A 13,612-nucleotide genomic window follows, 5' to 3' on the forward strand; every position below is an offset into this window, starting at 1 on the left:
CCCCGTCCAGGCTCCCTCGGAGTCCGAATCAATGGCAGCACCCCCCGACTCCCAGCTAACGGCGGGGCCCTGTGGCCCCGAGATAACGGCGGGGCTCCGCGCCTCTGAACCAACGGCCGCGCTCTGCGCCTCCAAACTAACGGCCGCACCCTGCGCCTCTGAACCAACGGCCGCGTTCCGTGCTTCCTTTAGCAGCCCGTCCCAAAACGACAGCTTTTTCCCTGTAGATGGGGTGCCTGGGCTCGGGAGCTGCAAAGAGCGCTCCCACGGCTGCGAATCCCCACACTCAGCGGACCCACGATCGTCCGCACCCTGCCGGGGCCCCTCCTGCAAGCAGTCCTGGGTGGCCTTCCACTTTCCCTGCTCCCACTGGACTGGCCGAGCTTTTTTCAGTGCCTGCATGAGCCTGCCCCATGATTTTAGACTCCGCCCTGAGCCTGAGGACATAGCCTCCTCCGCTAGGGCGCCAGTACAATTATCCCATACCTCCGGGCGGAAGATATCCTCCCGATGCCTGATCACCCCAGCGCGCAGGAGCCTCGACACTGCGAGGACAAAATCACCTGGCTCACAATCTATGCCCCAGTCTCTGTGAATTTTAAAAATGACCTTAACAAGGGGCTCCATCCTCTCCACTGCTGGCTACCGGCGCGAGACTTCCTCCTTCACCAGGCCCTGGCGCGAGACTTCCTCCTTCGCCGAATCGCAACGCGAGACCTCCTCTTCCGCCGGCTGCGACGCGAGCCCTCCTCCTTTGCCAATTTTCTGGCGCGAGACTTCCTCCTTCGCCGCCCCGGCGTGAGCCTTCCTCCTGCGTTGGTCCTAGGCACGAGCCTTTCTCCTTCGCCACTCCTGGCGCGAGCCCTCCTCCTTTGCCGAATGCCAGTGGGAGACCCTTCCCTCTTGCTGGTCCTCCGGGAGTGTCCTCCCCGCCGGAGACAGTCCTGCTGCTCCGGCCGCCGTCCACTCGCCCAGGCGATTCCCGCTTCCCGGATTGTCCCGGGTTTCGGCACCACTTGTTGCCGCTGCTTGGGGCATGGCGTCCCGGGTCGAGGACGGTTCTGTGGCGGCGCCTCTGCCACACGGGCCAAGCACATGCATACACCAATGTGGTGGACAGTAACTGGCCTTTATTAACGGTTAGACAGGGTCTTTTATAACAGGGGGTAACGGTCAGTAACAGTAAAAGGGGAGAGGTTCTGCGTGATCTCGCGATATCTCAAGACCTCGCGATATTTCCCCACATTGACTCCAGAACCTGTGCAGGGGCTGCTTTGCTCTGCAGGCAAGGAAGGGCTTGGGCTGCTCCACTGCCCTCGTTTGCTTTGGGATCATGGTGATTTTGGGGGGCAGTGCAGGGGGGAAGAGAGAAAGTGTGGGCTTCCCTCAGCCATGGCTGGGTTTTTCCCTACCATGTTGGAGTTGGGCCTCCCTCAAGGCCCTGACAGAGATAAGAGTTTTTCCCGTTTTTCTTGTTTTCCCTTTTTGCATCTAATCTCTTTTCAATGATGTGTTGTTTGTTTTTCCAGAGGAAGCGTTCTAGGTGGTCCAGTGTGGATGGGGAAGTGCTTGGGAGCAGCTGTGGCGTGGATGGGCCGTGCCCTTGGAGAAGGCTGAGGCCATGGTTTGGGAGCAGCTTTTCTTGCAGCCGTGGCTGGCGTGAGGTGGGTCCCTGTGTGCTTGGCAGGGTGGGATCAGAGCTTTTGGGAGATGGCAGCGAGCACAGGAGCATCCTGCTCTGGGCAGCTGCTGAGGGCTGGATGTGCCGTGGCTGGCTGCAGGCTGGGTACATGTCCTGCCCTCCTGCTCTGCTGCCAAAGGCAGCAGGGATGGGCAGCTCTGGGCACAGCTCTGGGCACAGCCAGCACGGCCTGGGCACCACAGGCCTTGGCACAAGGGCACAGGAGCCCTCAGCTGACGGGCGGTTTCTGCTTTCTCTCCTTGCAGCCGGGCTCTGCGGCTGCTGAGGCTGCTCTGGGCTCTGCCAGGGCTCTGCTGGGCTCAGCCCTGGGCCCAGCTGGGCTGGCTCTGCCCTCACATTGCTCTGACAGCTCTGCATCAGACGAGCCCCTTGCGAGCACAGCGCCTGAGCTTTCTGCTTTGGCAGCTGAGTGAGGCTCTGCTGCAGGCCCAGAGATTGCAGCTGGGGACACACATCCAATTGGCAAGGACCCAAACTCTCCACAGTCCCAGCTGAACGCCTGCATCTGTACAGGGTGTTTGTCTGTCCCATTCTTCCTTCTTGATTGGCTGGAATTGTGCAGTTGCACTTTCTTCCTCCTCTAGCAGTGCCACGAGTGGGCCAAAGCTGGCGAGTGGGCCGTGCTCCTGAGGCAGTGCAGTCTGGAGCTGGTGGATGGAGAATTGCCCTTCTGCACTGCCAAACCAGAGCAAAAAGCCCTAAGTGGGACTTTGTGTCTTTAAGAAATCCCTGACAGTTTCTAGGGAATGTGCAGCTCATTCACAGGGTGAGAAGGAAGGGCATCTTCTAAAGGATTTGGGGTTTGACAGAGGTTAGATTCCCAGTCCTGCTGGAGCTGGCAGGGCACAAAGCAATTTCCTATTGCTTCAACCACACTTTAAAATAACAATGTTGGAAACAAACCCCAAAAATTTTTTTGTAAAGATTACTAAGGCCAGTAAGATGCATCAATGCCATCAGCACATTTATAAAGTAAATACTGAGCTCTCTGTTTCAAAAGATCAGTTACCTCTTAATTTAGAGTTACAGAAAATTTTTCATTGCACACTTGGGTTTTGTTTTTATCTTTCAAATTTAATAAACGTTTTCTTTTTTTCTTTTTCCTTTCTTTTATCTGTGAACCACAAAGCATGCTGTAAAAAAGGATAGTCCTTTGCTCCTGGTTCCTGTGTGGAGCAGCTCCCTTCCTGCTGGCTGAGCTGCTCAGGCAGAGCCCGGCAGCTCCTGGCCCTGCAGGGCTGAGGCTTTTCCCCCTTGCTGGGCACAGACTGATGGAGCAGCACTGCTGAACACGGGCACACAGAGGGACCAGGAGCAGCTGCCTTTGCCCACCTGAGGCTCCAAGGCCCAAACTCTGAGCAGCCAGGGCTGGAAGAGACTGGCAGGATCTGATCCCTGGCTCTGGGCCAGGGCTGCACAAATGACCCCACAGCAGCAGCAGCAGCAGCAGCAGCAGATGGAGCTGACTTTCAGCACAGCCCCTGCCCCTGTTCCCTCCCGTGTGCAGCGGTGTCACAGCAGCCTGAGGCACCTGGGAGCCCCCAGAGCCAGCAGGGACTTGAGATGGCAGCCCTGGGCTCCTGGAGGCTGTGCAAGGAACGGAGCTGGGCACTCCCTGTCCATGGGGAGCTTGCAGATGGAAAAGGCTGCTGTGCCCAGGCAGCTGCAAGGGCACAGAAAGGAGGCTCTGGAGCACTGGATCTGTGCCAGTGCCACAGTCCTGGGCAGCAGCCAGCCAGCCCTGGGGGAACAGAGGGCACAGCACGAGGGACAGAAGCAGGCAAGGGCAGAGACTGGAGAGAGCCAGAGCCAGGAGCAGGAACAGCTGCTCCATTGCACTCTTGGAGAAAGCTCTTGGCTGGTTCCAAGCGCTGAAAGGCGTGAAGGGCAGAGAGGAGGCCACAGCAAACAATGCTCCTGTTTGCACAGCCTCCCCTCTCCGTGTCCCAGAAGGAATTGCATGGACTGTGCTCTTCTCTCCGAGTCGTCTCGTTCAGCATGAGCAGCTCAGCACCAGGAGCTGAAGGAGCTGAAACCTCAGGCCACAGGAGCTGGGCAAGAGGAGACTTTCTGAGCAAATGAATGCTGCTAACATGGACCCAGCTGAACGCAGTGGATAGAATCATGGAATCACAGAATTCTTTCTGTTGGAAAAGCCCTCTGAGCTCCCCCAGTGCAGCCGCTCACCCAGCAGTGCCAAGCCCAGCACTAAACCACGTCCCTGAAGTGCCAAGGCCTGGACACCAGCCCTGAGTGAGGCCTGAACAGCAGGCCCTGAGCCAAAGGTGGCCTCTGGATGAACCTTCCAAGCAAAGGTTATCTTTGTATCTGCTCCCTGATGAAATATGCATGGTCATTAGCACTGTGATAGATGTAGCCACTCCTTAGTGAAACATGTGTTGACCTTTGTGTATTTAGAAGCCAGACAAGGCCATGAAATCTGACATCTGGCCTTGTTTGGGCTGAATGGTCAAAGTCACCTCCCTTGGTCCCTCCTGGGGCCCTGGCCAGGCTTTGGGAGGGAGCCAAGAGGAGGATGAAAGCAGATGTTGCCACACTAGCAGTGCTGTCAGTTTGTCCATTCAGCACTGTCAGAGCTGGGCCCTCTCCCAGCGGGGTTGGAGCCTCAGCTGTGGCTGGAGGCACCTGCAGGAATTGCCAGTGCCCAGGAGTGGCTCTGCAGCCCTTGGCTGTGACAGCTTCCCCAGCTGCTGTGTGGGTCTGGGGCATGGTAAAGGCTGAGGGTAACTGGGGCTGGATCTTTCTCAATCACTGCAGGCAATCTTTGGTGGGGATGGTTGGGTGCATTGCTGAGCTGCTCCTGTTGTGATTCTTTGCTGCTTTGAGCTGCAGGAAATGACACTGATTCCTTCAGTTGGAGTCTGTGTCTTTGGTGCTGACCCTGCCCACTGGCAAAACAAAACTGGCCCAGTCTGGCCAGATCCCAACAAAATGTCACTTGTTCAGTGTAACTGTGAGGAATCAGTGCCATCAGAAATTCCCAGATGGGAAGCCCTTCCCTGGAGTTCCCTGGCTCTGGAGTGGGCTGAGGTGGGAGCCCCGTGTGAGCAGTGGGGCAGTCGGGTAAAAGAGGCTGCACCCCTGGATGGCTTCAAATGCATCCAAAAATTACATAAGGGAAAAGGAAAAGAATGTGTGGGTTTGGGCAGACAAAGATAAAATTGTTAAGAGTACATTGGAAACAGCACCTTCAGAAGGAACATTTATTGTTGGAATGCTCCCACATGGAGCAAGAGAAGAGGATTTTAATCTTGAGCTCAGCTGCATTGGTGCAAATGGAATATCAATATAATAAATAACTATATATGTATTTATAGTACAATAAGATCTTCATATATATATTTTGATATGTATGTCTAGGTCTGTCTATATCAATATGTTTATCTACATGTAAAATTATAATAATGTGAAGTAGTGCTGACAATGCTAATTTGGTAGCTTTGGCTGCTCAGGGATGTAACACTAAATACCCTACAGAACAGGATTGGCCAGGAACCTAATTTCAGTGGTCAACTTTGTGAGATTGTATACAATGAAAAAAGGAGGAAGGGAGGAAATTGGCTGTTTTTACAGGGTTTGCTGATACTGTGATGCAGAGTGCTTTGTCTGTTCCTGTGAAAAATTCAGTGATTAAGCCTGCAGGGCTTATGCATAGTCTGTACCAGACTATGCATAAGCTGCAGGATTGGTTGCATGGGTGAAGGGGTTGTTTAAAAAGCAGTTGAAAAAATGAGGAGATGGGAACCTTTGCCCATGGAGAACCCATCTCCCAGATGTGCTCCTTGCCCTTAACAATGGCCCACGGGGGAAATGGAAACCCCCTGGCTGTGCACAGCTGCCCCCAGTTTGCAAATCCAACCATGGGCAGTGAGACCTGGACTGCCTGGGAAATTGTTCTGGCTGTGATGGCCCCTGGCAGGGCCAGCCCAGAGGCTGCAGGGCTGGGCCTTCATGCACTGGAATTAGTTTGGATAAATTCAAAGCAAATGAGAGCTATCAATACTGAAACAGGAATTCAGATTCCTCCAGGACACTTTGCTTTGGTAACTGCTCACTTGGAGCTTGGCCTTGCAAAGTGGTCATGTCATGGGAAGAGGAACTGATGCAGAATATCAAGGAGAAATTAAAGGAATTGTGTTAAACAATAGTGACCAGGATTGGATTAGTCAACCCCATGACAGGGTAGCACAATTATCAATATTGCAATGTTAAGAAGGATTGTGAAAAAAGGAGATCCACCTGCAATCACCACCGTTTGTGGAGATAAAGGGTTTGGATCCAGCAGCCCTAATAATGGAGCCCGAATGTGGGTCTGGAGGCCAAATGGCCCTCCCGAGGCAGCTGAAGGAGCAGCTCCTGGGAAAGACAACTCTGAGTCCTGAAACCTGGGCAGGAACAATGGGAATGTGTCCCTGCAGCCAAGTGTTCTGTGTGAGAACAAGGAGATGTGACAGGATATTGTTTTACACATGCTGCCAGACCAAATCTCCCTGTTTGCCCCAAGGGCCCCTTTGGGAAATGCTCTGATCCACGGGGCTCCATGGGAAGGCTGCTGTGACACTGAGGGACTTGCACAGGAATTGCATCCAGGAGCCCGGGTGCCCCTCAGGGACTGGGACCCGGCCCCTTCCAGCCAGAGGGGAAAGGGCCCCCCCAGGCCTTGTTAGCCACAGACAGCATGGTAAAGCTGAACAGCAAAGGGCCTGGGGCATTATTCTGGAATTAACATGGTGCCAGCTCCATGGACTACAGAATTCTTGTTCCTAACTCGAATGAGATTGAGAAAAATGAATGAAGAACGGTGTCACCGAAGTACTACTGATGTCTGTAAGGTGTACCTTGATAGTCAGCCAGAATCTTTGTCTGCCACAAACACCTCTAGTGTTTGACCAAGGGGTTAGTCATCAAAATGTAATGATGAGTTCTGATGGCTTGCTGAGCTACTTTTGTAATTCTTTGCTAATGATGATGTGCTTTGCTGAGCTTATCCTTTTGTAATTCTTTGCAGCTGTGCATGATATAAATGACACAATTCCTTCAGTTGGTGTCTGTGTCTTTGGTAGTGACCCTGCCCACTGGAGAAACAGGGCCCCCTCTTGCCTGAGTGTTACCTGGCAAGGCAGAAACCCTCCCTCCAAAATTCCCCCTTCCTCCTTGTTCCCCCCCTTCATACCCTGAGCATGATGTGCTCTGCTCTGGGGTGTGCCCGGGGTCAGTTGGGGTCACCTGTCCTGGCTGTGTCCCCTGCCCAGCTCCCCCGCAGCCCCAGCCCCTCCCCAGCGTGGCTGGACGAGGGGCAGGACAGGCCTTGGCTGTGCTGCAGCTCAGCAAGAACAAAACCATCTCTGCGTGCTAAGCCCTGTGCCCAGCACCCGGCCCAGCAGTGTCTCAGTGCCAGGGGCTGTGCCCTCAGTGCCTGCCAGGGGTTTCCATGGCAACTGCCAGGCCAGGTGACCCAGGTGTCCCCCCCAGTGCCGGTTGCCATGGAAACAGTGCCCAGTGCTGCCCCTTTCTGTCTGGCTGACCTGGCCTTTGGCCCTGGCAGTGCCCTTGGCTGCTGGTTCCTGGTGCCCGAGCGGCCAGCGCGGCACAGGGCAGGTGGCCATGGCACAGCCCCCAGCAAGGGATCCCCTCTGGCTCTGGGCACTGACACCAGCCCTGAGCAAGGGGCCCAGGGCAGCTTTCCATGGCCACCAACCACCACAATGGCTCCGGGCATTGGTTGCCTTGGCACCAATCTAAGGAACGGGTCCCTGTGTCCATTGCCATGGCACCTGGTGGCACCAACGAGTGTCACTGCAATTGTACCTGGAACAGCCCTGGCACCGCTTTGTCCTCAGGGTTGCCATGGCTGCCCAGGGCAGCAACAGCTCTGCAGGCAAGGGGCCATGGAACCTGGCTGCAGAAATGGCTCCTTGGGCTGGTTTCCAAGGAAACCTGAACTGATGGGGGTTGCCATGGCAGCCAAAGCCAGCAGTGGGGTCCCTGCAGTGTCCATGGCAACAGCCCCTTGCAATGGCCCGGTGCAGGTTGGGATGATGATCCACCCTCACAGCTGGCCCAGGCAGGTCTGGAGTGCTCTTGGTGGCAGCTTGGTCTTGGCACACACTTGAGGAGGATTTCTGTTTGCAATGGGGAAACTCAGGAGTTTTAGATTGCTTCAAAAAATTAAAAAGGGAAAATCCCTCTTTGGCTGTTTGCAGCCAGTTCTCCAAGCAAAGCAGGTCCCAGGTGAGTGAGGGGAGACAGGATGGGGTTCACAGGTGTGTTTGCAGTATGCTACACTGAACCCAATGAAAGGAAGAAGGGGGCACCGTGCCCTTTTTGCAACAATAGCCTTGGCAGTTGTCCCACCTCCTGAGACTTCTCCTGAGTTTTGGGTGGTCTTCTCCTGAGTTTTGGGTGGTCTCTCACAGAAGACCCCTCACTTGTCTTACAACTGCAGTGACAGACAGACTGAGATGCAAGAAGCCTCTCCATCAAAGACCAGGACAGGAAATCCCTATGGGAAAAGGCCCCCCCACACTCTTTCCAAGGACTGGGACTGAGACCCCCAACCTGGGGGAGGTGTGTGGGGGAGGCAAGCTGACCAAAGCAAGATGGATGTTGCAGGTGTGAGCAGTGGACCAAGAAGACAATGGCTCTCGCCCACTGCTGAGAACATGGACTGTGTGTACCCTTCTCTAAACACCATTCTTTCCCCCAAAGATACAATAGACTACCTTTGATTCGGTTTCAAGTTTTACCCCTTCCCCCATCAAGAAAAAGAGTATAATAAGAGTTTGGATGAACTGCAACCCTGAGACCTCCCCAGACGTGACCTGGTGAACTCCATTGGCTGCATATTGAAGGACTTCGCCCATTCTACGTTTGATAGCTCTACACCTTCCTTTCTCTTCCTCCCTCTTTTTCCCTTTTCCCCAATTTCTCCCCAAAGCATTTTGTTGTGATTATTCAATAAAGGTACATTTGTTTTGATTATCACTGCAACCCCCTGTACCACGTTGGTGTTTTTTGCACTCTGAGATCAACCCACGAACCATCTCGAAACCCGTTCGTAAGGACGGATTGTGACACTTGTATACATCCTATAGAAACCTTCTATGAAACCTTAAAAATTCTCTACAAATTCATGTCCAACATTACTGGGTCTGGCACTGCCCAGATCTGCTGTTTGCTGCCACCACCAGTGCCCAGATCTGGAAATTCCCTTGTTCTGGCACAGCCAAATCCAGCAATTTTCTGGTAAAGAAAGACAAAATCTGGCAATTTCCGCTGCCGGCACCGGCAATGCCAAGATCTGGTGTTTGCTGCCACCGCCCGTACCCCAATCTGGGCATTTCTTGGTTCCAACACAGCCCAAGTGCAGCAATTTTTTGGAAAAAGACGACAAAACGCAGCAATTTCCTGGTGCCAAGACTGTCACCGCCCAGACCTGGTGTTTGATGGCACCGCCCATGCCCAGATCTGGACATTTCCCTGTGCCACCACAGCCCAAGTGCAGCAATTTGCTGGCAAAGAAAGCCAAAACCAGGCAAATACCTGGTGCCTACACTACTCCGATCTCATGTTTGCTGACACCGCCAGTGCCCAGATCCGGAATTTTTCAGATGCCTGCACAGCATAATTCCAGCAGTTTGCTGGCACAGAAAGTTCACATTTGGCAATTTCCCAGTGCCAGAACATTCCCCACCAAGATCTGCTGTGCGCTGGAACTGCCAGTGCCCACATCTGGCAATTTCCCAGTGCTGGCACAACCCAAATGCAGCAATTTTCTGGCAAAAAAAGCCAAACCCCGGCAGCTTCCTGGTGCTGCCACCAGCACCACTGTCTCTGTCCCTCTGGGAGCCTCTCAGGAACCCTGGGCCAGTCCCGAGTCGGCAGACACCAGGGGCAGCCCCGACACGGCCGACAGCGGGGAGACACTCTCTGTGCCCCGAGGGTACTGAGGGCACCTGGGCTGGGCGCCTGTGCAGCACAAGAGACACCAGAGACATCGGTAGAAGATAAAGGGCCGACTCTTAGCAGGGGTTAATGTCACCGTGGTCACAGGGGTTTTCAGGGGAAGTAAGAGACAAGAATGTTGACTCCATGATCAGAAGGCTTGATTTATTATTTTATGATATATATATTATATTATAAGTATACTAAAAAGAAATAGGAAAGGAAAAGGTTTCCTCAGAAACTAGCTAAGCTAAGAATAGAAAAGAAAAGAATGATAACAAAGGCAGCTCTCTCGGACTCTGTCCGAGACAGCTCGGTCCTTGATTGGCCATTCATTATAAACATCCAAGATGGGCCAGTCACAGGTGGACCTGTTGCATTCCACAGCAGCAGATAACCATTGTTTACATTCTGTCCCTGAGGCCTCTTAGCTTCTCAGAAGGAAAAATCCTAAAGAAAGGATTTTTAGTGAAAAGATGTCTGCGACATGTCACCTTTTTTATTTAGTTAAATTAAAAAGAAAAGTGTTTGTAATTTTCTCTGCTAGGCATATGCAGAGGAAATAACAAACACTTGACAGGTTATCTGTTGCCAACAGAACTTGGGTCAAGTGCTCCTGTGGGATGAACAGGGAATTTCTTCACATGTAGAACATAAAATTCTATCATATCACTAAACCATTTACAATATAAGAAAATGCAAAAACAGTGCAAAGAAAGTTCAAGTCCAAGCAGCTGAGTTTCAGGAAAAGTCCATGGACTGAAGATGTTCCTCTTTGCTATCTCTGAAAGTTCCTTTTGGTGCTAAAACAGGCTTGCTACAGAAAAATCCATCAATAGTTATCAAAAGTCCATTGACAGTCATCAAACAATTTCAAACCATTTTGAGAAGATTTCTGGAATGTCCTGCCACAGCCCTTTATTGAACAACTTGGGCTGAAGCTATCTTTTGGCCCTTCAATACTTCTGAGTTGCTGCAAGCTATTTCAACTCTTTTTATTTAATTTAATTTTTTTTCTTTTTTTTTTTTTTTTTTTTTTTTTGTCAGAAAGAGCAGCAGCAGCAGCAGAGGAGCCTGAGAAAGGCCCTGGGGGGGCCTGGCCCTTGTGGATCAGGCTTTGCTTCCCCCTTCAGGTCCTGGGCCACGTAACGGTGGCCCAGGACCTGAAGGGGGAAGCAAAGCCCCCAAACCCAGCAGGAGGCTGGGAGGTGGCCCAGGTCCAGGGACCTGAGCCCAACAGCCCAGGTCCAGCCCCCGAGGCAGGCTCTGCATTGGCACAGACCCGCACCCTGCTGCCAGTACAATGGCAGAAGGGGTGACCAAACACTTCCTTTCCCCAAAATCACCAAGGCATGCCGGCAATGGGAAGACAGAAGCTGTCCTGAGAAACTTGGTCTCGGGTCTGGGGACGTCCTTTCCCCACGGCAGACAAGCCATGCTCGCTTCCTGCTGTGTCCTCGGCCTCTGCGATGCAAATGCACCAGGTGTTCCTCCCATCTGCCTCACAGCACCACCTCCACCCCCTCTGGGCTGGGGACCAGGGGCAGAACTTTTGGGAGCCACCTCCCCCTCACCGCTGGGGCGCGCGAGGGGCGGCAGAGAGATCCGCATCACCCAGGGGGAAACCCCGGACCAAACACCCCCCAACCCGCCAAAAATGCTGATCTTGAAAACAGGTAGCCGGGCTGCGCCCACAGCCAGCTGTCGGGCCATGCCTCCTCCACGGAAGGACAGGCTGACGCCCTCTTCCCCTGTCCCAGCTCCCCCCGTAGGGGCAGCCCCGGGACAACCCGAAAAACTCGGGGAGGAAGTCACGCTGGATGCAGGAGGCGCCGCTGCAGCTGCCGCCGGTTCCAGGGCAGCCTCTGACGCAGACACGGAGGACAGAGTCCCTGCAGGGGCGGGCAGCGGGGCCGCCTGGGGAGGCGGCGGGGGCGGTGGGGGCAGCACGGGGTTGGCAGCATCTTCTGCACCGGGCTCTGACATGGGCTGCGGAAGCGCAGTCGCAGAAGGCGGCGGAGTCCGCACGGGAGGCAGCGGGACGGCCGGGGGGAGCGGTGGATCGCTGTTGCCCAGCAACATCGGCACGGTTGTGGGAAGCGGTGTTTCTGAGGCCTCAGACACAGGCGGGGAAGCCGGCGGAACCGCGGCCAGAGCGCCCACAGGCTCTGCTGGAGGGACGGCCGCGGGAGGGGCCGCGCGGGGAAGCGCCCGCACGCGCGGGGCGGGTTGGGGCGGCGCTCACGGCGCTGGCCAGGGCGGCACCGCCCACTCCCATCCCCCCTGAGAGCAACGGGAGGGGGGAAAAAACGGCTCCGTCTGAGCATGCTCCGAAGACGCAGGAAAAAAACTTCGGCTGAGGGCGAAACTTCGCCCCCCCACTGTGGTTCAGGGGGGCTGGAAAGCAGCAGAGCGTCCCCCTCCAAAGGGTCTTCCCCCGGAATCGGGGGGAACGGGGCTTTGCCCTTGCAGTTAGCAATCCAGGGAAAAACAGCTGCTCTCCGTTTCAAGACTAGAAGGAGCTTCAAAAAGGTTGGATAAATCGAGGGGCATCCGAACCCACGGTATAAAAAGAATTGGAAAATGGAGCCCATACACTCCCAGACAAACATATCGAGGGCATATAGCACATTCGTAAAAAACCCAAAGAGCTTTGCCCATCGAAAAAACTCATAGAAATCTGTCTCCAACAGGAGAATTCTGTCCTCTTCACCCCATTTTTGCCAGAGGGCAATAAGTTTCTCCTCTGAAGGGGAGAATGGAACCTCATCCTCTAGGGGAGGAGTCCTCCAGATGAGCAGCCACAAACTGCGAATGGCCTCATCTTTAGGAGGGGAAAAACCAACAGTACCTTGTGACAGTGTCCAGGACTCTCTGGCTATCTGCACGGTGCTGCTGAGCTTTCTGAACATCTTCCTGGAGGTTTTTCAGAAGGTTCTCTTTGTGGTCAGCCTTGCTGTGAACTCTGTCCAAATTCGGATCTTCAGTTCTTCAGCTCCTGGCTAGAATCCACTTCTGTGGTCACTTGTGAAGCAACCATCAATGCCACACATTCAGGGTTTACCCAGTGTAGCAATGCTCCTCTGGTGGTCTCACGAAGTGATGATTGTCCTCCTCAGTCGAGGGGTCACCAATTGTGACCGTGGTCACAGGGGTTTTCAGGAGGAGAAGAAGAGACGAGAATGTTAACTCCATGATCAGAAGGCTTGATTTATTATTTTATGATATATGTTACATTAAGACTATACTAAAAAGAAATAGAAAGGAAAAGGTTTCTTCAGAAGCTAGCTAAGCTAAGAATAGAAAAGAATGAATAACAAAGATCTGTGTCTCAGACAGAGAGCAAGAGCCAGCTCTGCCATGAGTGGTCAGTAAATCCAAACATCCACATGAGACCAATCACAGGTCTACCTGTTGCATTCCACAGCAGCAGATAAGCATTGTTTACTTTTGGTTGCTGAAACTGCAGCTTCTCACAAGGAAAAATCCTAAGAAAGGATTTTTCATGAAAGATGTCTGCGACAGAAATATTTTCCCGAACTGGCTGAGGGTGGGGCTGCTGAATCTGCATTCTAGAGGAAACTCCTTTTGGAGGTTTTCAACCAAATTTGCCCTAAAGCAGGACAGGGTGGTGGAAAGAAGAGGGAACCCCAAGTGGCTGGATTGAGGGGAGGCTGGAGAGGGGGACCCTGGGACCCCAAAATCTGCCCGCATCCCTAAGAAGGACCCTGGAGAGGGGGGATCCCCAGGACCCATGGGATCCCCAACAGCCCAGAGACAGGGGACCACCAAAACCCCAGAGGGATGAGACTGGAAATGGGGCACTCCTGGTGACATTTTTTTTATTCAGTCTTGATTTTTGGAGGTTTTTATGGACATCAGGTGACTTCTAGAGATGGACTTGGGCAAGAGGAATCCCCAACCCAAGGCATTCACACCTTGTTT

The 13,612-nt window shown here is 53.5% G+C and overlaps 1 protein-coding gene across 1 annotated transcript in view; it reads left to right on the forward strand.

Annotated features, from left to right (window-relative positions):
• Positions 1–510: 510 nt before the first annotated feature.
• Positions 511–13,612, forward strand: part of LOC143692634 (uncharacterized) — a 54,258-nt gene continuing 41,156 nt past the window's right edge. The window contains exon 1 of the mRNA XM_077172884.1: positions 511–798. Coding sequence (XP_077028999.1) covers positions 511–798 — 288 coding nt within the window. The remainder of the gene's footprint in view (positions 799–13,612) is intronic.

This window comes from Agelaius phoeniceus (assembly GCF_051311805.1).
Source record: "Agelaius phoeniceus isolate bAgePho1 chromosome W unlocalized genomic scaffold, bAgePho1.hap1 SUPER_W_unloc_2, whole genome shotgun sequence".
NCBI lineage: Eukaryota > Metazoa > Chordata > Aves > Passeriformes > Icteridae > Agelaius > Agelaius phoeniceus.